We start from the raw sequence: 27560 nt of genomic DNA, 5'->3' as shown, positions 1-27560 counted from the left end.
TACACGAACAACGATTACAAGTAACCATTATTTATACGCTGTTGTATTATATATTTTGCATCAAAACCTTCAGCTTTTACAATACATTGCAAAATCATGTCTCATTTTAGCAAACACACACTAAAACAAACGCCCATATTCACACACACACACACACACGCACGCACACACACACACACACACACACACACACACACACATACACACACAAACAAACACACATACACATCTACACAAACCCACAACCGCCCCCCCCCCCCAACACAGAGAGAGAGAGAGAGAGAGAGAGCGAGAGAGAGAGAGAGAGAGGGAGAGAGAGAGAGAGAGAGAAACTAGCGGTATCCGACCTTTCTGCTTGCAATGACACAGAGAAGGGAAATCGCCCATCGAGGAAGGCGGGGCAACAATGTCGATTTGAGTGCGGCCTCCACGTAATCATCTTTTCTGCCATAGCAAACACACACACACACACACACACACACACACACACACACACACACACACACACACTCATCCAAAACCGCACACCCACACCCACCCACATACATGCTCGCGCGCATACACAGAGAACCAAGTGAAATACAATATTTTTCTTTTTTAAGTTTGACTTCTTTTAGACACTTGGTTCAACAAACACCTTCATATGTTTCTACGTGTGAACGTATGTCTATGTAAGTATATCCGCGAAACATGAAGAAAGAGTGTGTAACTGTCAAAATGTCTGCATGGATACTTAGAGGTGGTATATTGCAGGTCAGGGGCATAGCCGTTGCTATTGGTACCATGTAACCCGGTACTACCTGCCGCATGTGAAGTCTCCCAACGACTGACCAGGCGGAGGAAAAAACCTTTCCCAACGGCTGTGAAGGCGGAAGAGGATGACCAAAGGGCAGGGGGAGCTCTTATCCTTGGCTGGAAGTCCTCCTAGGAGACGGAACTCCGAAGAAAAAACCTGCATCTGCCGAGGCCGTCCTACACGTGGCAGTATCTGCATCTGTGGGACTGTGAGCGTCGGTAGGCGAGAGAGTGGGGAAGGGACTGCACAACTCCTCTTCACTAAAAAAAAGTCACCTGTGCTGGTCAGGCAACCAGGCTAATGTCGGAACGACGAGGAGAGCTAGCCCTTCAACATCCAGCTTTCCCAAGCCCTGTGGCGATGGAGAAGTGGTAACGGGGACAGGCAGAGGATGCTGCTGGCAGTTCCTAGTCACGACTCTGCACGCAGGCGGCTGTGGGGTGATGGTCGTCCGCCGTAGACTGGGGCAGATGCCGCGCCCGTATCCTCCCAAAGTGTCAGAGCAGCCCATTTTAGGGACAGCACTGCTCTCCCCACATGGGGAAGGGGAGATAAAAGGATCCCTAAACAAAGCCTGCCTCACCTAGTACCTAGTAGGAAACTGCACCTACTTGGGCATCCAACACTAGCGGTCGAAAACAACAGAAGAAAAGAACCAGGAGTCATGCCCTGACTCTGGGTGCCTGGAATGTTCGCACCCTGTTAGACAGAGACGACAGACCAGAAAGGCGCACAGCGCTCATTGCTATAATGCTTGATCGCTACCAGGTGGACATAGCAGCCTTGAGCAAAACCAGGTTTGCTGGTGAAACCCAGCTGGAGGAAGTTGGAGGGTCTACACCTTCTACTGCACTGGGAAGCCAGATGGCACCCCAAGAACCTCAGGCGTGGGCTTTGCCATACGAATCAAACTTGCACGACAGCTTGACAGCCTTCCACGTGGGATAAACGATAGGCTGATGATCCTCCGTCTGAAGCTGTCCGAAGATCGCTTCTCTACAGTCATCAGCTGCTATGCCCCGACGATGGCCAACCCTGATGACATCAAAGAAGCTTTCTACGAGGAGCTCAGCCGCACCATTTCAGCGGTAGACAGAAAGGACAGGCTGATCATCCTTGGGGATTTCAATGCCCGCGTCGGCGTGGACTTCTCCTCATGGCCAAAAGTCCTAGGACAGCACAGCACTGGCAAGTGCAACTCCAACGGACTGCTTTTGCTCTCGCTCTGCGCGCAGCATGGACTGACCATCAGCAACACCCTCTTCCAACAAGCGGACAAGTACAAGAACACATGGATGCACCCCCTCTCTAAGCAATGGCTCATGCTGAACTATGTGACTGTCCGGCAGAGGGACAGAGGTGATGTTTCCATTACACACTGCATGAGAGGAACAGTCTGTTGGTCGGACCATCGCCTGGTGCGCAGCAAGATGAACATCAGACTTGCACGCAAGCTCCATCCAGCCAGGCAGAAAACCCCTAGGAAGCCGAACATCCACCACCTACCTATCACCAAGGACGTGCTGCAGCAGCAAATCCAAGTAGCTCCCCAAGAAATTCCTGCATCGACTGATGTAGAAGAGGTATGGAGCACCTTTAGAGATGCTGTGTACACAGCAGCAGCTGACACACTCGGCTTTGTACAGAGGAGCCACAAAGACTGGTTTGACGAGAACGACTCTGGAATCTCCAAGCTCCTGGACACACTGCATATATGGCATCAGGATCACATTTCCGATAAAGACTGCCAGAGGAAGAAGGACCAGTTCTTGCAAACCAGGCAACTCGTACAGAAAAAGCTGCGTGAGATGAAGAACACCTGGTGGGAGAGAATGTCCAAAGAGCTTCAGTCCGCTGCTGATGCTCACGACATGAAGACCTTCCATGATGGTCTCCGAGCTGTGTATGGGCCTAGAGTCACAGGATCAAACCCTGTCCAAGCCTTGGACCAGACCACCCTGCTGACAGACAAGAAAGACATCCTTGCCTGCTCGGCAAAGCTTTTCAACACCCTCCTCAACAGGGACTCGTCCATATCTGACGAGGTAATTGCAGCCCTCCCGCAGCTACCATTCAATGACTCGCTAGCTGCCCCTCCCACCAAGGCGGAGACCCGGAAGGCCCTAAAGCTGACAAAGTCAGGAAAAGCACCAGGAGCGGATGGAATCCACGCTGACATCTACAAGTATGGAGGCGAGGTGCTGACAGACAAATTGACCGCCCTGTTCCAGTCTATCTGGGAGAGAGGGGAGGTCCCCCAGGATTTCAAGGATGCTTCAATTGTCTACATTTACAAACGGAAGGGAGACAAAACATCCTGTGATAACCACCGTGGAATCTCTCTCCTCTGCATCGCCGGCAAGATCTTCGCCCGCATTATACTGAACAGACTGGTTGACCATGTCTCCAACACAGTCATCCCTGAAGCACAGTGCGACTTCCGCTCAGGCAGGGGAACATGTGACATGGTGTTTGCCGTATGCCAGTTGCAAGAGAAGTGCTGTGCGCGGAACAAGGACTTCCACATGGTCTTCGTAGACCTAAGGCCCTCAACACGGTGAACTGCCGTGGTCTTTGGAAGATCCTCCTAAAGTTTGGCTGCCCAGAGAGCCTAATCCAGCTGATTGCGTCATTCCACGATGGCATGCAGGCGAGAGTACAGGAAAATACTGACATGTCGGATCCGTTCCCTGTGGTAAATGGAGTGAAGTAGGGCTGCGTCCTGGCACCCACACTGTTCTCCATTCTCTTCTCTGCCATGCTGATTGACGCCTTCCAAGACTGTGACCCGGGCATCTACATCCAGTTTCACACAGATGGCAAACTGTTCAACTTGCGGCGACTCCACGCCAGGTCCAGGGTGTTTGAGGCACTGTTGAGAGAGTTCCTCTTCGCTGATGACTGTGCACTTGCTGCACACATCTATGAGGACATGCAGTTCATTATGGACAGGTTCTCAACCTCCTGAGGGCGCTTTGGACTCACCATCAGCCTCAGCAAGACCGAGTCCATGTACCAACCAGCTAGCTCACAGAACGCCAGTGCCTCCCCCCCCCCCTTGCAATCAAGATCGATGACACAGAGATTAAGTCTGCCTCCCCCCCCCCTACCTGCAATCAAGATCAATGACACAGAAATGAAGTCAGTCGACAAGTTTTGCTACTTGGGCAGCACCCTATGCAGCAACGGAGCCCTTGATGCAGATGTGACGCTGCGCATCGCCAAGGCCATTTCCGCCTTTGGCAGACTCAACAACAGGCTGTGGAGCAACATAGGCATCAGGCTCAGCACCAAGATGAAAACCTACAGAGCTGTTGTGCTGACCACCTTGTTGTACTGCTGTGAAACATGGACGACGTATCGCCGTCACATCCAACAACTTGAGCAGTTTCATCAGAGATGCCTACGAAAGATCTTTGGCATTAAGTGGCAAGGCAGGGTCTCCAACATCCAGGTCCTAGAGAAGAGCGGCCTGCCCAGCATCGAAAGCCTGCTGATCCAGTGCCAGCTACGCTGGACAGGACACGTTGTCCGCATGACAGACAGCAGGATCCCCAAGATACTCTTGCATGGCCAGCTGCAGGAAGGCCACCGCGAACTTGGAAGACCCTGCAAGCGCATCAAGGACACCTTGAAGACAAACCTCAAAGCCTGTGACATAGCCATCGCTTCCTGGGAAACGGACGCCCTTGACCGCTCTCGCTGGAGGATGCTGTGCTCTGGTGGCATAAAGACGTGTGAAAACAAGAGAACGCTGCCATTAAGGAGAAGCGTGACGAAGGAAACGGGGCTCAACTTCTGGAGACGTTTTCCCTTGCAACACCTGTGGGAAGTTCTGTGCATCCAAAATCGGCCTTTTCTCCCATATGAGGACACACCGACAGATAAGCCTGCCTGCCTACTCATCCGACGGGAGACTCCATCACTGCAGTGTTTTTTGACAACACACACACACACTCTCTCATACACACACACAAGCGCAGACACATACACACACAGACACAGACAGACACATACACACACAGATTCACACAAACACACACACACACACACACACACACACTCTCTCTCTCTTTCTCTCTCTCTCTCTCTCTCTCACACACACACGCTCATATACACACAGACACAGACACACAGATACACACACACACACACACACACACACACACACACACGCACGCACGCACACTACACACACGGGCGCGCACATCCATCGCCAAACAATCACTTATCACTGTCCTACACAGACTTTACGTGTACTTTCGCGATCGCACTCACACTGACCAAGTAACAATTTGACTAACATTGCATCTCGTAAACTTCGTCCCTGATCTGCTCCAAGAACGCTTCCGATTAACATTTTCCACGTCGCCTCAGAAGCTTCAGGGGGATCGAAACATATCAGCTGAAAAAAACAAAGCAACAACAGAAAACAGTATTAGAAAGAAAAAAAATAGTAAAGCCATTAATTAATGAAAAAGCCACACATCAGACATTTTCTTTTCTCTCTCTCTCTCTCTCTCTCTCTCTCTCTCTCTCTCTCACACACATATATATATGATGATGATGGAGTCTCCCGTCGATCCGACGGATGAGTAGGCAGGCAGGTTTATCTGTCGGTGTGTGTCCTCATACCGACATTAGCCTGATTGCCTCACCAGCACAGGTGACTTTTTTTTTTTTTTTAGCGAGGAGGAGTTGTGCAGTCCCTTCCCCACTCTCTCGCCCACCGACGCTCACAGTCCCGCAGGTGCAGATACTGCCACGTGCCTCGGCAGGTGCAGGTTTTTTCTTCGGAGCTCCGTCTCCTATGGGGACTTCCAGCCAAGGATAAGAGCTTCCCCTTTGGTCATCCTCTTCCTCCTTCATAGCCGTTTGGAAAGGTTTCCTCCTCCGCCTGGTCAGTCGTTGGGAGACTTCACATGCGGCAGGTAGTACTGGGTTACATGGTACCAGTAGCAAGGGCTATGCCCCTGACCTGACATCATATATATATATATATATATATATATATATATATATATATATATATATATATACTACCACCCCACCCCAAACACAAATACAGTTTTAAAAGTTAAAACTTTAACCAAGACTGCTTGGAAAAAACAAAACAAAAAACAAAGACATCTGGGCTTCTATTTATTATTTAATCTTTTATAGCATATCATCCAATGAGCTAATATGTTATGGTGCGGTGTTCAGTTTGTTTTAATCTTGGGATTTACTATCAAGAGTTCCGTTTAGTCCCCTGTGAGATTTTTAACAAGGCAGTGGTAGATGCGGCGCAGGCAGCTATTCCACGAGGCAAACGCAGGAACTACCACCCCTACTGGACACCCGAGCTCGACACTCTGCACAAGACCCTCAGTGAAGCCAGGGACACGACGGAGAGCTCCCCCACTGACAAGAATGTAGAGACACACAACAGAGTCAAAACTGCGTTCATAAAGGAAAAGCTGCAAGCAACACGCAAGAGCTGGCAAGACAAGACAGCCTCCCTGAACATGGAGACAGACATGCAGGGGCTTTGGAAGCTGACAAAGAAACTGAACGATGACAACCCCAGCAGAGGCAAGACCGTCATTGAGCAGGACAACCAGCTGAAAACAGAAAAGGCCGCAGCCAACACCTTTGCGGAACTGTACCGAGAGGAGAGTACGATCCACATGCCCAGACAGCGCAGCAAGCAGGTACGAGAGGAAACCACGAAACTTACGACATCAGACCCACATGGCACAGATGACAGCTGTACGAGCGAACCACTAACCATGAAGGAGCTGAAGCAAGGCATTCGCAAGCTGAAACCCAAGAAAGCTCCGGGGCCTGATAGCGTCACTGACGACATGCTGAAGCACCTGCGAACAGAACAGTGCTGCTTCAGATCTTCAATTACAGCTGGACAGCAGGAGTTGTGCCTTCCATCTGGAAAGATGCAGAGATCATCCCGATCCCAAAGAAAGGGAAGAACAAGAAGGACCCTCGCAGCTGCAGACCAATCAGCCTTCTGAGCTGTGTCGGCAAGCTGCTGGAAAGGATGGTCAACCGCCGCCTCACCTTCCTCCTGGAAACACAGAACATCCTTTCACCTACCCAGACCGGCTACAGAAAATTCCGCAACACAGAAGACCAACCAGCCCTCCTCGCCCACGACATCGAAAACTCTTTTCAGGTGAAGAAGAAGACACTGGCCGTGTGGAAGGAGGGCCTCATCCTGACCTGGAGGTCCCAGATTGAGGAGATGGAGAGGAGAGGCATCCGCAAGCTAGCCCTGCTGAAGAAGCTGGCCGGGACGACTTGGGGAGCTAGACAGCAGGCTTCTAGCCAGAGTCTACACTGGAGCGGTCAGACCCACCATGGAGTACTCCCTGGAGGAAAGCTCTGTTCCAATTTCAGAGCTGAAGTCCTGGCCATTAAAACAGAAGCAGAATTCCTCTCCATTGGCAGCATCTCCATCTTCACTGTTTCCAGGTCCTTGACTCCCCTGATCCTGGTCCACTGATCCAGTCCCTCAAGGCCTCCCTCGCAACCCTTACCCGAACAGCCCCAACAACTCTCCAGTGGGTGCCTGCCCATGTAGGCCTCCCAGGCAACGAGCGTGCAGACCACCTTGCTAAGGAAGGAAGCCAGCTCACACAGCCGACCGTTCCTGCCACGTATGAGGAAGCAAAAACTCTCCGAAGCAGATTCCGAAGAGGCTGGGTCACTCTGAACGGAGGCTACCAGGCACACTAGGATCCCATCTGGAGAGGAGACACCAGACTACCATCTACCGCCTTCGCACAGGCCACTGCACCCTCCGAGCACACCTGAAGAGGATTGGAGTGGCAGCCACATCCCTATGTGATTGCGGCCAGGCTGACAAGACCCCATCCCATATTCTCCAAGACTGCCCCATGTATGAGAAGACGCAGCAGCAGTCCTGGCCTGGGGGTGCGGACCTCAACACCAAGCTCTGGGGGACGGTAGCCGATCTTCGCCGGACGTCCAAGTTTTTGGCATCCCTCGGACTTCGACCCTGACTGCGTAGCTGTCGAACGCCAAAGAAAGAAAAGAAAGAAAGAAAAAGTCCCCTGTGGATTATCATCCCTCCTTACTGGCTCCCATAGGTGTTTGGTATTTTTCCACTTGTAGATTTTAAGACAATATCAAGACTGTTGTTTTATCTATAAAGTATAATTCTGATTTTTCACCTTCAGTGTGTTGCTCATGTTGGTTTTTGAGAAAAAATTCCTTGAAAAAAAACAAACAAACAAACAAAAAAAAACCCCAACCCCAAAAAACACAAACAAACAGAAGTCCTTGCTGAGCTATAGGAAGGACTTAAGCGAGTGGTTTCTGTCTGGTCGGCAGTCAGGAGTGGGTAGCAAAGCCCGAAGGGCACTACACAGTGCGAAACAGGTGTCACTTGCTGTGCAAACCAACTTTCGGTTTGGAGGTACATTAAGACCAACATGAGCATAAACGAGAGTTTTTTTTGTTAAAAAAAAACACAAAACTTTTTTTTAATCCATCAAATTTTGAATCCTACCCCAAAGGCAAATACAGTGTAAAATGGTTGAATTTTAAGCAAGACTGTATTTTGACGCTTCTTCCATTGTTTTATAAAAAAAGCAACAACCGAGACAAGTGGACGTGGCTTTATTATTTGATCTCTCTCTCTCTCTCTCTCTCTCTCTCTCTCTCTCTCTCTCTCTATATATATATATATATATATCAGGGCTTCCTACAGTTGGTTTGCTTAGAGATTCCACAGGACTCACACTCATATGGTTCTAGCAAGTCCGATCAGTCGCAGGTCAAGAAAACATTCTTTCATCCAAACACACCACACTCTGCCTTTCAATCAGTTCACACGCACACACACACACACACACACACACTGAATGAATGAAAGAGATAGACACACTCGCACACACTCCGAAACCCTCTCCGAACTCAGACAGACAGACAGAGAGAGAGAGAGAGAGAGAGAGAGAGAGAGAGAGAGAGACATACACTTGCGCGCGCACGCACACACACACACACACGCACACACACACACACGAGAGAGAGAGAGAGAGAACAAATGAACAAATGAACAAATGTTTTATTGAGGGTAACTGGATAAGCTGGAAGCTTCTTTACACCATGCCCTCCCTCACACACAAACACACACACCCACTCACATGCACAAAAGATGAAAAAAAAAAAAAAAAAAAAACAAAAACAAAAAAAAACAAAGAAAGAAAAAAAAGTGAAAGAAAAAAGAAAATCGGTACGGACACTCGGTGTAGACGGTAACAACAACAACAACTACAGCAACAAGAGTTAATCACGAAACATAAAAAAAAATAGCATGGAATATAACTCACACACACACACACACACACACACACACACACACACACACACACACACACACAAACACGCACGCACGCACCAGCTTACGCACGCATGTATACACGGACTGATATACACTAATCTTCTGAGCTCCTTTCCCTGTTCACATTGTCAGAGGGCAACGAAAAAAATGTTATTGTGTAGATGCTCTCTCAAGAAGCTCAAACAAATACGGAATATAAGAATTATTTATAATTGATTCATGAGATATTTTTGGTACTCTTTTTTGAATGATACCAAGGTGGATTTATTTTTCAAATAGTCGGGAATTTCATTCCATTGTTTACCACCAGAATACATGAGAGATGTCATGAAAAGGTTTGTTCTCGGACGAGGGATAGAAATGGTATTTTTGCCACGAACACTTTTTTCAGGAAATTTCCTCTGAAGGTAGGATGGTGCTAATTTCTTTTTAATTTTGTACATAAAAACACCTTTATTAAAGATACATTTGAGATGGAAAGGAAGAATGTTTAGTTCTTTGTAGTCGTTAGTATAGACAGAAGATTTGAGGAGAATAATCTTGAGAGAACGTCTGTATATGCTTATGAGTGGTTTCAAGCAATTTTTGCTTGCTAAATCCCAGCATGTTGAGGCATAGTCGATGTCCGGTTGAATGTATGCGTGAAAAAATAACTTGCGGGTATGTTGATCAAGGAAATGTTTAATTCTGTTGAGCTGATATAATTTTTTCGATAGCTTTTTACATAAAGCAGAAACATGATTAGACCATGACAGGTTATTATCAATAGTAAGACCAAGTAATTTGTAAGAATTAACTACCCCCAGCTCACTGCCAAGTACCTTTGGTCCGAGTAATCTAGATTTGATGTTTTGGCGTTTCTGTCTGGTTGTCACTAGCATAAATTTTGATTTGTGTGGATGAATAGCCATGTGATTAATTTCGGTCCATTTTACGAGTTTATCAATATCACTCTGCAACTGAGTACATACGGCATCGACATTTGTGTCTTTTTTATGGAGGGTTGTGTCATCAGCGAAAAGTTCACAAGAAGATGAAACGAAAAGTGGAAGGTCATTTATATATATTGAAAATAAAACAGGCCCCAACACTGATCCCTGAGGAATTCCATAATTGATTGGCATAAGAGGGGATACTTTAGAATCTTGGAAGACAATTTGTTTCCTACTATTAAGAAAGGAAGATACAAGTTCGACAGATTCAGGGGATAATCCATACATGAGTAATTTTTTTGAGAGAAGATTGTGATCAACAGTATCAAAAGCTTTGGCAAAATCAATAAAAACAGACCCAGTAAATAAGTCGTTGTTTATGTTTAAATGCCATTCTTCTACGAGATTTGTTAGTGCGGTGTGACATGAATGATTTTTTCTAAAGCCACTTTGATTGGGATGAAATAAATCATATTTGCTGAAATGTGCTTGAAGATAAAGTTTAATATGTTTTTCGAGGGGTTTGGATAATGTGGATAATATTGATATAGGCCTATAGTTAGCAGGGTCAGATGGATCACCAGCTTTAAAGACAGGGAACACTTTAGCATTTTTAAAAGATTGAGGATAGGAGGATTTATCAATGCAGAGGTTATATATGTATGTAATGTGTTCAGAGATAATAGGTGCTGAAATTTTTAATATTTTACTATCTATACCATCCAAACCTCGGGATCTGGACTGTTTTAATGAAGATAATTCCTTGAACACGTCATGTACGCTAATATATGTTAGATAAAGGTTAGATTGTATGTGTTTAGTATCACAGAAACATTTTAGTAACTGCAAGTCATTGGACTGTGTGTTATCAACCTTAACAATTCTTTCGGCGATAGTAGTAAAATGTTTATTTAGGATTTCAGGAGATAGTTCATTTCCAGTAGTAGAAGTTGAATTTTTCCTCGACAGTTGGTTGATAGCTTTCCAGATGGATTTTGAATCCTTTTTATTTATTATCAAGTCACTGAAATATTTCTTTTGGGCAGCCCGTTTCATTGCAGTTACTTTGTTTCTCTGTTTCTTAAATTTCTCATCTTTACCTGTAGTTTTCAGTAACAGATCACGATGCTCTATTTCTAATTTAATATCTTCAGTTAACCAAGAAGGCTTTTCTTCATGTTTGACACGTTTAGTCCTTAAGGGAGCATGCTTGTTAAAGACAGAAAGAAAGTTACTATACCAAGTTGCAAGAGCACTATCAGGATCGGTACACTGGTAAACATTAGAAAAATCAACCATACATAAATCTGACAGAAATCCCTCTGCATCAAACTTTTTGTAGCTGCGGAACGATATATACTTGTGACTGCACCTGGGGATTTTTATTCCTTTCTTTGACCATGTTACACAAACAGGAAAGTGATCGCTAAGGCCGAATACGGGAACAGATGTTTCTACAACACTACTAGGGTTAGTTACATAAATGTGATCAATTAACGTTTCTGAGAGCAGCGTCTTTCTTGTTGGGGTATTTACAATCTGTGTTAAGTTGTATGATTCAAAAGTGCGTCTCCATTTATCCTGTGGTTTTAACAAATCTATATTAAAATCACCTAGCACAATTACTTCTGTGGAATAGTTCAAAGCATCTTCCATCATCAGCTCAAAGCGATCATGCCATTCAACCCGTTCTTCGGGGTTTCTGTAAAGAAAACACACAAGGATTGGCTTTGTCCCTTTGAAATGAATCTCTAACCAAATACACTCTATTCTATATTGATCAAAACAACTAACATGTTTATAATTAACTGACTGATGAACATAGGCAACTAATCCTGTTTCTAGTTTTAATGTGGCATCTCGCCTGATGAGATGGTATCCAGGAGCGGCTATAACATTATCAGAAACTAAATCAGATAATCGTGATTCAGAGAAGCCAAAAGTGTGAAAACAATCGCCAGAGTTTGATAAAATTGAGGGAATGTCTGACATCTTGTTCAACATATGACAAGTATTCAGATAACCAATTTTAAATCCAGATTTTGTCAACCACCTCGGGGTAGTGGGGCATTTCTCCATGTTCAAGTAATATGCTCGTAGGGAATAAAGCAAGATAGTTAATGTCCCTTAAGACAAAGATAACACTTACGACACAACACTAATTAGAAATACAGAATACCACATTTACATTTGTGCAAATCAAATCAAACTGAAATGAATTTGTTTAGATATATCCACGCAACTTCCGTGAATAAGACTGTAAATAACAATTATGGTTTAAACGTCCCCATCCGAGTATACAATATGGCCTGATTTGACAATGAGTAACAGAACATATCAACTAACTGTGATGCATTTTAATTATAATTTACATAGTTTTATCACGAATATCTTGAAACAAAATATAGAACAAAGCATTAAATGACATTTTGTTTAAAGCAATGGCAAGCTTACGGTCGGTTTAAGTATACCAGATCATTTGTACCATATATAGAGACAAAAAGATGAAGAAGCAACATAGCCACAGCCACATATTACATGACAACAATATGGACCAGCTGCACATACTACAAGATGGCACTGGGATGATCTGGCGAAGCAATACACCGTGTCTACCACAATGGCATCGGTCGCTGTCGGTCACGGTCGTACACCAGGTGAGATGCCAGGTTGACGAGTTGTTGTGCACACTGGCCAACAGGGCTGGGTGGAAGCCAGTTGTGATTGTCGTAGATGGAGCCCTGTGGGGTAGGTGTGAAGTCTTGGGCACCTGGGACTGGGTACTGAGGCTGTGAGAACCCTCCTCTGTGGACATTGAGGGGAGGGTAAGGGAATGGGTCTGGGCATCTGGGATGCTGGGTGTAGGGAATCACTGGACGTGGGAAGGGGTAAGGAGGAGGGGCATATGGGAAAGATGAAAAGGTATGTGGTGGGGGGTACAAACTTGCATTTTCATGGGATCGTCTGGCTAGAGGGGGAGGTAATTCGTCCCCTTCACCATCTGCCAAACGGTCTGTAGGTGTGCGGTCCTGGGGCTGGACTCGCTGAGGTGGACGAGTCTCACTGAAGGTGACACGCCGGTCACTCCGGGATGGCAGAGGGGGAAAATGGGCAGTGGATGATAAGGGAGGAGAGCCAGCATCAGCAAGGTCTGAGTGCTGGGACCAGCGTGAGGAAGCTGATTCACTGCTGACGTGCGGGGATCTCCCTCCATCCCTGTGACCTGAGGAAGAACGTGAGGACCCCACGTCTTCAGGGCGGTTGTTGTTTTCTGTACGGCCAGACTGAGGGAGAACTTTCTTGAAGTTGACGGCAAGGCAGGCCGTCCCTCTTCTACTGGGGTGAGTAGCATCATTGTACAATGCCTGACGTGGTGCCCCGTTCTGAGTCACAAAGGCACTGTAGTGGTCAATCATGTCCACCTGCATGGTCGTGCAGGCAGAATACAAACTTCTGTTGGATGGTGCAATGGTGTTGTTCAATTGATTACGACCTCTGGCAGGGAGAATAGAGCTGAATGCTATATATGCTGAGGGAAAACAACTGGTGCACAGGCCAATGAGTTCACACCATTTCTGGGTTGAAACTGGTGCAGCTGAACAATCATTGATTCCAACATGCACAATAACAGTTAGTATTTGATCTTGTTTTGCTAAATTATTGAACCACTGGGCGAGATCATCAACCGTTATTCCAGGAATGCATACTTTAAAGAGAGGGTCACTGTGAGTTTGTAGCCTCTTAGGGTTTACATACCTAATGACAGAGTCCCCAATAAGTAACGAGGAGGATTCAGCTGGGATATTTATTTCACCTAGAACTTGCTTTGGGGTAAGTTTTTGAATCGGTGTTTTTAAGTCATGTGTTGAAGCATGTGCTAAGATTTCTGGGATGCTTTTCCCTCTAGTAGGGGAGTGTGACATTCTTCGATTTTGGCTTTTGTTAACAGTTTGATCCTGGTTCGATTCTGATAGAACATCAAATCGGTTTTGTGTAGGTACATGTATAGTTTCATTGTTTGAATGATGAACTGTAGAAACAGACTGAGACGTGCTTTCAAGGCAAACATTTCCATCATCTTCCTGTGGCGTGGAATTACTAGAAGCATTACCAGATGCTGCAGTTAGTGCTGGAGACGGGCCAGTGAACTGGCCTTCAGAGACTGACATAACATTGGGCTGTGGGTCTGAAGATGTCTCAGAAGCATCACTGACAGAGAAATTACACTGGGTGGAAATACAAACAGATGGGGTTGTTTTTGTCTTAACGTGCTTTAATTCTGAATGAAGTGTTCCCAGTTGTGTTTTTAATGACTGGTTTTCTTTTTTCAGACTGGTTACTGTGGAACTGACGTCAGATATGATAGTTTTAAGACTCTCCAGAGCAGAGTGTAAGGACTCGACCTTATGGTCAATGTGGTGTTTGAGTTCATTTTTGAGGGAAACTTTGAAGTCCTCGAGATTGGATACAAAATTAACATCACGATCAGCTTGACTATTTAGTATAAAGTCAATGGTGGTTACAATGCTGTGAAGTTTTTCAGAAACGGTCTTGCCAACAAATTTTGTGGGGCAAAGTGTTCGTCTGCGATGACGTTTTGAGAGCTTGGTTGGTTTTGGAGTTGATTTCACCCCCATTTGTGCTTGACTAGCATCTCCTGTGAAAGTCATGCTTTCATCGCTATTTGAATGAGGCTGCACCCTTTCATGTTGATCATTATCTTTGTCCAAAGGATCTATGTGAGGTAAAGGAGACATACCAGAGAAGTCACTCATAACGTCAAGCAGTATACTCCCGTCACGCTGTAACTGTTCTGGTGCTGGGTAAGGGGATACTGGGGGAGTGTGGGTGGTTACTTCCTTCTGGGTACACACAGGGGGAGATAAGTTTAAGCTCTTATGATTATCTGTCAAAAAGGTAAGAGGAATCGAAACTATTGAAGTCTGAAATGTGTGCGAATCTTGGTTCACACAGTACTCATAAACAAGATCTTTCAAGACCTCGCACTCCTCTGTGTCCCATTTAGCACAATCACTACCCTGACACAGTAATGTTCCCGAGTCTTGCCGAGTATAATACAATGACAGAGTCACACGTTTGAACTGTTTACAGAATACACGTATGACAGTCTTGGCCAGATTGGTGGGGACAGGTTCATTAATCCACAGTGGAAGAGAAATGCAGTTATCATCATAATCGAAATCTTTCTTCTCTATCAGTATAAATGTATCAGTAATTGATGCATAGCGATAGCACAAACAATTTCTCCAGGCAATAAGTTCTTTCTCTGGACAGGAAAATCTTTTTTGGAGATTATCAACTGTCGGTTGTAATTTACTTCCTCTTATCTCAACGCTAGTATCCATTGTCTTCGATAAGCGTCAATGCATAATTAACATGGTAGTTTATCACATCATTCATTGTCCAGGCACTCGGACATGGGACAAGAAAGAGTTAATGCTCCATAGCACAGATCACAAACGTGTGAAGCGACTGACCGATTTAGGGCGCACAGGTCACGCTGACCACAAAACTTCACGTGCAGAACGGACAGTTCAACGCATTACACACTGGACAGCTCTGAACAAATGTCAGAAGAGATTTCCTTCATTATTCAATGTAAATAATTAAACATTAAATATGCTCCATACCTTGTCTTTCAGAGAATCACAACCACACCTTTGCAGTCACATTATTTTGATAAGAACATCAACAAAAAATCACAAGGAAAAACATCCTCTGACACCATCAAAACCACCAAAACACTGGAGCAACCAAAACACCGCTCGTCCCACACGGCGTTTAGAGAGTGTATGAGAGAGAGAGAGAGAGAGAGAGAGAGAGAGAGAGATCAATATACACATGCACATACAGACGCACACACCACTTACCCCACCCCACCCCACCCTCACCCCCGGGTAGAGTTGAGTTTAATGACCTATCGGCAATGAGCCCGTAAGGTCATGTTATCTTAAGGTCAAGCAAGTCACCCCCCACAGACAGATAGATGGGCATGCACTCAGTGATTGAGAGAGAAAGATTGAGAGGAGTGAACCACTGGAAACAAAAAGCCACACAAGGACGAATTTTGAAACTTTGTCGATCCTCTCACAAACGCATTTATTTCTCTAGAGTTGCACGATGATCTGGTTGCGAATTTCACACAAGTTCTGCACTTCATTACATGTGTATCTTTACATTACATGTGTGACGCCTCCTTGAGAAACTGAATGTGATTCCACTGACCGTATGTCCCAGCGCTTCAAGGGCCGCTTTGGCCTCTCTGACCGCCCGACACACCATAGGGACAGGGTGAAGGTTTCCGTCCCAAGTGTAGTAGCCAATCCTCAGCTTGTGGCTACTGGTCAGCAGCTGGAACAGTGGTACTCTGCATGCACAGTAATGTGGTGGAGATAGGTGGATGCATGTGTGTGTGAGGAGGTGGTTGGTAAGTGTGTGTGTGTGTGTGTGTGTGTGTGTGTGTGTGTGCGCGCGCGTGCGCTCGGCGTGAAAAGACTTCTTTCTTTGTTGAAGTAATTTGCACCTGTGTCAACATCATTTCGGGCTTTTTCAGACAAGGAAGGAGACAAAATAATGTGCCACAGACGCATCCCCCCTTTGCCCCCCACATGTTCATCGAAGAGCAGAGGAGGCACACACACACACACACACACACACACACACACACACACACACACACACACACACACACAGACACACACAGAGACACAGGCACAGACACAGACACAGACACACACACCTGTTCCTGGAAGGGCAGAGGGGGCAGGGCAGGGTCCAGTTCCCACATGTCAGGGGAGGCCATCACTCTGGTCATCACCACCAGACTGTCCACGTCCCGTGTCATGGGGCCCACCACGCCTGAAACTGTCCACCCCCATCATCATCATCACCCCAACATCATCATCACCCCACACCATCACACCATCACTCTGGTCATCACCACCAGACTGTCCACGTCCCGTGCCATGGGGCCCACCACGCCTGAAACTGTCCACCCCCATCATCACCATTACCGCCACACCACTATCATCACCCCTACACCATCACCACCACCATCACCCTCACACCATCACCCCAATCACCATCACCGCCACACCATCACCACCATCACCCCCCTCACTGTCATCCCCACACCACCATCACCATCACCGCCACACCACTATCATCACCCCCCACACCATCACCATCACTCTGGTCATCACCGCCAGACTGTCCACGTGTCATGACATGGGGCCCACCACGCCTGCAACTGTCCACCCCCATCATCACCATCACCCCACACCATCATCACCCCCACACCATCACCATCACCCCCACACCATCATCACCCCCATCATCACCATCACCCCCACACCACCATCACCCCCACACCATCACTCTGGTCATCACCACCAGACTGTCCACGTCCCACGGTTGAAACTGTCCACACCATATAACCCCCCTCCCCCCTTCCCCCACAATAACCATCACCATCACTACCACCACAATCACACACTTTGATGAACATTAGTGTAAGTGTGAAAAGATCATATAACCACGAACATTACATACACGTCAACATATTAGGCACACAAAAGCAAGGTACGTGAAGGAAAACTCTCACAACTGTACTTGACTTGACTTGACTTGACTATTAGACAGTTGAGGCCCCGTCAAGGGCCTGTTCGTCGTCCGAGATCTATATATTTATGTGCCTGCGGCATGCGGGCAATGGCAAGTACAAAGGTGGTGGTTAACACTGGCAGGCAGGAACATACACTGAAGGTAGCTCAGTCCAGTAGCTGTCCAGGCGGCTTTTAAAAGAGTCAACAGATGGTGCCGTCACCACGAGTCTGGTGAACCATTCCATGTGTTAACAACTCTTTCAGAGAAGTAGTTTGCTCTGATAATAAGACCGCACGGGTGTTTCTCTAATTTCAAAGCATTACTTCTGAGATCACGTGTGGACGCCAGTTTGAAGATAGGTCGAGAGACTGAGTAAAACTCATGCAAGTATTTGTATACCTCAGTAATGTCTCCACGGAGCCTCCTGTGTTCCAAGCATGGTAATTTTAGTTCACGCAGTCTCTCCTGATAGGTTTTGTCTTTCAGGCATGACAGCAGTTTTGTTGCTCTGTGCTGAACATCCTCAATGCGAATAGCCGAATGGCAATTCTTTGAGTGAGCTTTGTATACTTGTGAACGCAGTTCTGGGAGGGTGTTGCTCAAATTTTCTAACCAACACTGCAAGTGTCTGTATCTGTAGGGCCTGGTTGACGCCAGTATACATTGTGAATGGAAGTATAGAGTACATCCTTGTCACGTAGTTAAAAGTTAAGCTTTGTCACGGTGTCCAAAACTTAAAAATAGACTCCCGATAGCAACACTGTTATCATCGTCATCATCATCAATCAATCATCATCAACATAAAACAGATTGTTGTCTCGTTCGTCATTTATCAGATGGATTCCCCCGTCTCCTCGACAAAGGCGGCAGTACGTCGCAGGTCCACCAGTCGTTCGTAGAGCTTCTGGGCCACTGGGACTGGGTTGGGCCAGGTTTTCTCTCTGAGCGCTTGGTGGAGCGGGCAGGACTGCAGCAGATGTTCTGTTGTCTGGCTGCCTGTTCTGCAGGGGCACTGCTCTGTGTCGCCGATACGGAGTTTCGTGTATTGGTGGTGTTTCAGGCGGTTGTGGCCTGTCCTGAGCCTGAAAATGGCTACCTGCTCTCGACGAGTCAGCAGGTAGTACGGGTCTGCTCTGTTGTGGCATGGATGCTGCTGCTTCTACTTGTTTCGCAGCTTGGCCTTAATGATGGTCTTGGATTCAGAGTAGTTGGTAGACCTGTCCATCTGCTCTTTCGTAGTGCCTTCCTTTGCCAGGGAGTCAGCAGTCTCGTTGCCAAGCACGTTGCAGTGGGAGGGAATCCACTGCAGGGTGACTGTGTGACTTGTGCAGAGGGAGGCGAGAGAGGACAGATCGTTGAGTTCTGGATCTCTGTTGGACCAAAGGGCCTGCAAAATGGACAGGGCGTCGGTCAGGAAGACAACGTTGTGGCTGGTGTAGGGGCTGACCTCGATGTGAGCTGCTGCTGCTTTCAAGGCTTCTGCTTCGGCTTTGTAATTGGTGGAGTACAAGCCGGTAGCGAGGCAGATCTTTTCTTCTCTGCCTCCTGGATACTGAACATAGACTCCTGCCCCTCCGTTCCGAATGGCATCTGTCGCAGAGCCATCAGTGTAGACATGAGTCCAGAATTCTTTGGGGAACTGGGTGTGGAGGTGTTCAAAGGTGAGGAACTTTCTTTCAGGGCCGCTTTGGGAATCTTTGGGGCCAACACCAGGGATGCTGCACTGGATGATGGGAGGGGTTCCTTCGCTCCAGGCAGGGATGGCAAGACACCGGGTTACCACTTTGGGGGCATGGTCAATGATATCCTGATGTTGCCGTTCTAGGATCCTGCTCTGGTGTATGAAACTCCCTCTCTTAAGCCGTCATAAAACAGATTATCTCAGATCCTGTTGCCTTTCATGCCCAACTCCTAGGTGACCTCTGTTCCGATCCTCATCCACTCCCATGCATTGGGGGTGGGGTGGGGGTGGGGGCAGTTCCTGTCAAAGCTTGTCGACATATTCATGCTGGGGCCGTCGTTGGAGGAACGTGGTGGCGGGTCTTCACTATGGAGGGGACGATTACTCAGTCTGGCTTCGTGACTTAAAGCGGTTATTGTCGTCGTCGATAGGAGGCTTGGCAGAAGACGACGTCCTGTGTATGTTGAATGAAAACAAGCACTGGCAGTACTGTACACCACTGAAATGATTCTCCGGGTGCAGGGTCTCTTCTAGTGTGTTGGATAGGATCTGACATTGATAGTTCCTTGTGGGCTGTTTGTGTTCCTTGTGGACTAAGTTTGCAGCAGATGAACTCGGATGTGGTTGTGTTTGGAGGAGGGGGGTGGGGGTGTGGGGAGGTTGGGGGGACCCGGAATGAGCGGCGTGGAAGTAGTACCATTGAAATTATAAAGAGGATGATGCATCACAAAAAAGAAAGAAAAATGAAAAAGGAGAGGAAAAATGAAGATGTGTAAACAGCCACAAGCACTACTTACAACACATGACATAAGATAACTAACTTTCAGTTAGACGGATTACAGGATGCTCGTGATCTACCTTTGTCAGGATGAGTCACCTAAAAATAGATTCATATGAATCCTTATAACAATACAAATACAACAGATTAGAACAACAGCGACAATGATGATGATAATGATAAAGAAACAAAGGGCATACTTATCAGCTTTCCTTTGTTCAAGGAATATGCACCAATATTGCTGAAAATGAGAATAAATCAGGGAGTAGTGCTTTCAAACTAAAAGTTACTGTAATGTAACACAGCAGATTTGAACGCATTAATGAAACAAAAGTGTTTTGAGCAAACGGTCAGTCATAACGTGATACGTAGTATTTTTCAGTCTGCGTGAGCTTCTCATTTTACGATTACGAACACACGCACGCACCCCCCCTCCCCCCCCCCCCCCCACAGGTGTAGACTTATTAATTTATCCAAAGACCGATACCCCAAACAATGCTATGATATGTTACTCATGCATGATTACAATGGAAGACACAACTGGGCAACTCAAGTAAGGACTATATTGTGTAAATTTGGATTCGGGTATGTGTGGAGTCTGTTGTGAAAGAAGGTGATTACTGTTTATATCATCCAGAAATTAAAAGAGCTAGTTACATTGGTGAGTTAGACAATCATGAGCATCGTCACGTTAAGTCAAATCGTCTGCCACTTGATGGAATCCCTCGTTTTGGTAATCGTTTGTCAGATCCGATTTGTAAGTGTTGTAATTTGAATAGTATTGAAGATCTTGTACATTTTCTTTTTGTTTGCCACAGATATGCAACACTTCGTAAAATATATATACCACTTTATTATCACCGTTTTTCATCATCTTTTAAAGTTCAGTTGCTATGTACATACCTGAGTGGGAAGTTAGCCTTCAAGGTTGGTATGTACGTTTGTGGATCTATGAAACTCAGGTGCAACACTTAATGTTTGATGCCTGTATGCTCACCTTGTGCTGCTTATACAATGTGGAATTTCACTTCTCCTGTCCATATGGGCCAGATGGCCTGAAAAGACTGCATTAAAATTATTGCTATTGTTATTACACACAGAGGCGTGCACATCGCCACTCATCTTACAGAGATATTACATACACTTTCCCACAGTGCACGGTAACTATTGTAGCCTGAGGAGAAGTAGATGGCGAACATTGCTCGGCCATCACGTTCCCTCCCGTATCAGAATTTGTTTGGGGTCACCTGTGTAAACTGAGTCTATGCAATAACCACATTTTTGTTGTTTGTGTGTCTATTCATGTATGGAAACGGTTCACAAGAAAATACTAAAGAGAGAAGGCGAAGGAGGCTGCTGAATTTTATTTGGAGAATGCTTTGCACAAAGGCCTCATCACTTCATGCATTATGTTCAGGAACGACCATCAGATAATACAAAATTAATCAACTTGCCTAAAAGTCTAGGGTTAAACTCAACACACACAATGTATGCTCGCGAGATACCACTTCCTTCAAAGAATAAGAATCTTCCGGTTTCTGATTGACACATTGGGAGGCTGTATTCAAGAGACCATCGTGCCTGTGGGTAAATGTGTACCTGCGGTTAATCTGCCTGAGGCAAGGCAAACTGCCCGAGGGTAAGTAATATCCGGTATTCAGGAACACAAGAGCCTACCCGCGGGTCTACAAACCCGAAGGCAGTTTACCCTTACAATCTGCTAAAGGTGACTGCCCACGAAGCAGAGGTAAATTTGGCGGATCCTTTTGTTGAGGGGAAAACTGACGTGCTTTGCGGATAGCACGTATTTTGCTAACTCTCTCGACAATGCTCTGAACTGTATTGTGTTCAGAAGAACATGCGCAGAAGGGAATCATCAAGTTTTTTTTTAATCATGGACAGTGGGTTAGCTGCCTGAGTGCACCACCCACAGGTACCAACCATGTCAAGGGTAACCTGCCTTAAGGCAAAATGAATTTTATCTTGAATACAGTCCGGAAAATGTTTTTCTTGTATGGGCGTTTTCACGGATTCAAACAATGAGCAGCCATTTTTGTGCCTATCGTGTTGAAGATAAGAGAGGTTCAAACATGCAGTTAGTGCTTCAGCAGTGTCCATACCTCTGGTCACCTTGACTTGGGTTACCAAAAGGACCACTCAGTGATCGATGGCTGAACCGCTATTTATGATTGTGTCCAGAATAATCATTGTGCAAGTTATGCACAGATCGATTTCTTATTCTGACTTTACTTGATTTTACATGATCGACTGCAATGCTGAGGAAACTAATGAATGAGCAGATGTCAAGATCATAGCAAAACCACATGGCTATGGAGACACACTTCTGCTCGGTGAATGTTCCAGGGAGTGAAGGTACGGTTTTAATGTGTGCCAACTGAAGTTTGGCACGAACACTGTTTTCCAACAGGATCAGGTTGCTGTATGCGCGTTACAGTTTAGCAAAAACTGTGAGGAGAGATTTTTTTTTAATTTGAAAAAGAAAATCAGTTGGAATCATACATAAGCTGTGATGAAGACTTTGGTTCTCTTATTTCTCATTATAAAACAATCTCTATCTATACAAATTAACCACATCATTGCTACTGTTGCTGCTGCTAATATTTTTCTTCTTATTATTACTACTACTACCACTGCTGCTGCTGCTCTTGCTGCTCGTACTACTACTACTTTCACCTCCACTTCTGCTATTTATCTTATTTCAATTGTCATCACACCTTTCAACAATGTTGTATGTCAAAGCAAGCTGCAAACATAATCATCGTAACAAAGAGACTAAGCCAGTGCATGATATTCACCTGAACCTGCCGAGGGTGGGTTTGAGAGCGCAGACCCCACAAAAGGCGGCAGGGATACGCACGCTGCCTCCAACGTCGGTGCCCAAGCCGATGATGGACGCCCCCCCTCCCAGAATGGCCCCCTCCCCTCCTGATGACCCCCCCGGGCAGTGGTCAGTGTTGTGGGGGTTGAGCGTCACGCCGAATATTGGGTTGGAACAGGCGCAGCTGGAAAGTGTGCATGGATAGATAATCCGTCACACTGTGTTCACTGCGACTACAGAGGGATGGAACAGCAGGAGGAAGAGGAGGGAAGAGGAAGAAGAATTTGAAGGAGGAGAAGGAGAAAAACCGAAAGAAAGAAAGAAAAAAACAAGAATAAAAAGAAAGAAGAAAGTATAAGATTGATTTGTGCATGTTTGCTTTGACTCAATAAGATGACGACAATGATTCTGGAGATGATGAAGAAGAAGATGATGGAGATTGAGAAGGAATGAGATGAAGAAGAGGAGGGAGGACAGGGGCAGATGGAGAGAAGAAGAAGAAGAAGGAGGAGGAGGAGGAGGAGATTTCGCTTTGTTATCTAACAAGGGGTAACTACATTTTATGCGAACAAACCAACCAACCAACAAACAAAAGAGAGAGGGAGAGAGAATTAAAAAAACAATTCTTTGAGAATATATATATATATAAACAATTACCGTGAACCTGAGTGTCTAACATGCCCGTTGCACTGCATCCAGTGGGGCCTGAACAATGCCTCCGGTGGCTGAACAGCCCGATTCTGGAATGGCAGTCTCCATATGTAGCACACCTTCCTTGCATCGGAACGTTACAGAAGCTGCCTGTGCCTGCCTCCGCTGCCTTTTCTCCACCAATTGTGTGGTTCGCCTCTCCAGTGTGTCTCCAGCAGACAGTCCTCAGTGGCCTTTTGACATTCGTCTGCCAGGGGCAGCACACGTCTCTATATCGCAGCCATAGACATCTTGTTCTTGATATTGTTGCTTATAGTCCAGCGGACCGCACAGGGCCATATCAAACCACAGACATCTGTTTTGCTCCAGACGGATCCTAGGTTCCCGTAGAGGAAGTCCTTTGGGATGTGTTTTTTCTCCACCCCTCCAGATATTGTCTTAGCCACATGAGAAATCACTGGCTAAGGACTGATGTAATCAGCTCTCAGTCCAAAGAATTATGAAACCAAGCCTACATCATCAAGTATGACCATGTTGTTGTCACACACACACACACACACACACATACGCACACACACACACACACACACACATATATATATATATTCATTTATTTATTTATAACTCCAGTCATTGCACTGTAAGAGACACAGGACACAGTCGCCCTGTTTAAGCAGGTCTTTGTCATCAGTGACATCCATGTGTCACCAGATGTAGCCTGCAGCTCAATTCAGCATGAGCCAGGAGAGGCACTCACCTGAACAAAGTCTGGGGGATGTTGGTTCTCACAAAAGGAACCGCTCCATGTCTTTCAAACACCTGCAACAATGTCACCATTTTCTCTGAACTAACATGCCCACTGGATGTTTTTAGATGTGACCTGCTGTGACCTGCCCTTTTCCATTTTTCGTTCTCTCGATGTTTTTAGATGTGACCTGCCGTGAACTGCTCTTTTCCATTATTCGTTCTCTGGATGTTTTTAGATGTGACCTGCCGTGACCTGCTCTTTTCCATTATTCGTTCTCTAGTAAAGTAGGCTTGGTATGGACAGGGGACAAAAGAATCCATTTTGTTTCATAAGCAAACAAAATAAGATATATATATCATTAGGGCTACATAGACAAGCACATCGCAACGTCTGCCGCATGACTAGAAACGAAGAAAAAAAATACAGACGCTGTATAAACAGAGGCATATACATGTGCACAAAATATATGCTGCAGTGCGTCTTTGAAAAGATATGGGGCGGAGGGAGGTGTGGGGGCTTGTCGCAAGACTCTAGCTTCGGACACACACACACACACACACACACACACACACACACACACACAGCGCATCAACTCACTTGAACGACGACAGCATCTGTCTCACATGGAACACCGATGTTTTTCTGCAAACCTACTGTGGTGTCATACCCCTGTAACAGACACACACAGTGCTTCTTATTTTGCATCTGAATAAATCATAGATCTCCAGTTACCGTACCGAAAGCAAAAGAAATGAAACGCAATCAGTTTCCTTGCAGTTCAAATGAGAAGTGCCAATTCCGGTCTATGTACATATAGTTAATGCATTTTGCACGTACATTTCATGTCTACCCATGACTGTGATTTGGAACAAAGGCCACTGTTATGAGAAATGAAAACATTGACCAGAATAAACAAATGCACTAATGTGATTTAGGTTCAGATACTGCTCCAGCAGTTTGTAACTATGAACACGCGTAAAGGATTGACCCGTATTTCATTGCTCTCACCTGCAGTGACAAATTTTCTTTCAGGCTCAGCGGCACTCCATGTAACAGTTGTGTCCTGTCCCCACGTCTGTCACAGCTTGCCGCTTGCTCCTGATGACAGTTATTAACATACACATATATACACACACACACACGCACATACACATACACACACGCACACACATACACGCGCTCGCGCGCGCAAACACACACACACACACACACACACACACTCTCTCGCACACACACACACACACACACACAAACACACGCATATTCCTGTGTGCTGAAATATCTTTGTTTGAACCTGTCTGTCTGGTGTTACTGGTTACTGGTTTGTTTCCGTGTTGAAGCTCTTTGGAGCTTGTTCACAGGTCTTCTCACTAGTACAACTGAAATTGCATACGTGGTGCAAGATGTCGATAGTTGTGACTAATGATAAGTCTGGGTCCAATTTTGCAGGGAGCTCCTTCCAGTGTACATCGAGCCTGTTCTTGAAAGCACTGACTGATGGGGCTGTGACCACACTGACTGGCAGGCTGTTCCAGGTGGCGGTTACGCGCTGAACGAAGAAACTGCTTCTGATGTTGAGTCTGCAGTGTGATCTGTCCAGCTTCAGGCTGCGCCCTCTGGTACCTCTGCCTTGGTAGTAGCTGATGTGGGGGCGGCTGGTCAAGTACAGGCCATGCGTGTATTTATACATGTCGATCATATCCCCCCTGAGGCGGCGGTGCTCAAGACTGGGAAGGTTCAGTGCAGCAAGGCGCTCTGGATACGGCTTGTCCTTCTGTGATGCAATGAGCTTAGTGGCACGCCTCTGTACGTCTTCTAGTTCGCAGCACAGTGTTTTGTGTCGAGGTTGTCATACTGTGTATCCATACTCGAGAATCGGGCGAACTAGAGACTTGTATAGCTGGATGAAGACTGCGGGGGTGAGAAAGTCAAATGATCTTCGGATGACTCCAAGAAATCTGTTTGCTTTTGCAGTCGTTTGATTGATGTGGTTCTTGAAGGTCAGCCCTTTATCAATCAGGATACCAAGGTCCTTCTCTACCTCACTTTCTGCTAGTTCCACAACTATCAGTTCCCCTTGTCCATCATGGCCTTTCATGTGGTACTTCCTGTCTGTCTTTGGGTTCCCTATTTTCATGACTGAGCATTTCTCAGGATGAAACCGCATTTGCCAGTCTGTTGACCACTCGATCCAGATCACCCTGCAGTATTGCCGTGGCGGTATCGTCGTCGTTTCTTGCAAAGACCTTCGTGTCATCAGCGAATAACTAGATATGGCTCTGGACATGTCGGGGCAGATCGTTTATGTACAGCAAGAACAGAACTGGACCGATGACGCTGCCTTGTGGAATGCCGCTTGTCACCTCTCCCCTCTCTGACATTGCGCCGTTGACACAGACTCGCTGCGATCGGTGGCTCAAGAAGTCCTGGATCCACCGGAGGACATTTCCTTTGATGCCGTGGGCTTCTACTTTGGCTACAAGTCTGCGATGTGGGACTGTCAAATGCCTTCATATAGTCCATGTATATTGCATCGACTCCTCCTCCTGCATCCAGGGCCTCTGTCCAGATGTCGAGAGTGTCAAGCAGCTGCGTCACGCATGATCTCCCCTTGGTGAACCCATGTTGTTCTTGGTCGATGAGGTCGTTTCACTGCAGGTGTTCAGTGATATGCTCGCGGACTAGCACCTCCATTATCTTGCACAGGACACAAGTCAAGCTTACTGGCCTATAGTTGTTGGCTGTGAGACGGCTTCCTTTCTTGAATATTGGGGTGATATTTGCAGTCCTCCACTCGCCTGAGATCTTGCCTGCTTCCATTGACTTTTTGAACACAATTGTGACTGGTAGCGCGAGGACATCCGAAAGCTCAGAGAGTATGCGAGGGCTGAGTCCGTCCGGTCCTGGGGCTTTGGTTTTCTTCAGATTTGCCAGCTGCTTGCGGACGCTTTCCACGGGAATGTCCATATTAGTCAGCTCTGTGTCATATTCGTATTCTGGCACGTCTGGTAGATTGCCTTCTTTTTCGACTGTGAAGACACTCTGGAAGGTGTTGGGTGTCATCTGTCTGAATAAATACAAGTAACAGTTATCTGAACTACTTCTTTCTTTTTTTTTCTTTTTTTTTTCAATTCAGTAAACTGT

General features: G+C 46.1%; 1 protein-coding gene across 1 annotated transcript in view; it reads right to left on the bottom strand.

The window, feature by feature from the left end:
• Positions 1-27479, bottom strand: part of LOC143280286 (vitamin D3 hydroxylase-associated protein-like) — a 27563-nt gene extending 84 nt beyond the window's left edge. Inside the window, exons 1-12 of the mRNA XM_076584916.1 lie at positions 27215-27479; positions 25936-26231; positions 25425-25514; positions 25014-25085; positions 24426-24487; positions 22995-23201; positions 19640-19766; positions 17486-17510; positions 16854-16978; positions 16340-16465; positions 5101-5201; positions 348-444 (exon numbers count right to left, since the gene is read on the bottom strand). Coding sequence (XP_076441031.1) covers positions 348-444; positions 5101-5201; positions 16340-16465; positions 16854-16978; positions 17486-17510; positions 19640-19766; positions 22995-23201; positions 24426-24487; positions 25014-25085; positions 25425-25514; positions 25936-26231; positions 27215-27479 — 1593 coding nt within the window. The remainder of the gene's footprint in view (positions 1-347; positions 445-5100; positions 5202-16339; positions 16466-16853; positions 16979-17485; positions 17511-19639; positions 19767-22994; positions 23202-24425; positions 24488-25013; positions 25086-25424; positions 25515-25935; positions 26232-27214) is intronic.
• Between the last annotated feature and the right edge of the window lie 81 nt (positions 27480-27560).

Source organism: Babylonia areolata, chromosome 3, assembly GCF_041734735.1.
Source record: "Babylonia areolata isolate BAREFJ2019XMU chromosome 3, ASM4173473v1, whole genome shotgun sequence".
Classification (NCBI taxonomy): Eukaryota; Metazoa; Mollusca; class Gastropoda; order Neogastropoda; family Buccinidae; genus Babylonia; species Babylonia areolata.
The sequence above is the reverse complement of the archived record's forward strand: the minus strand, read 5'-3'. Positions and strand labels throughout refer to the sequence as shown.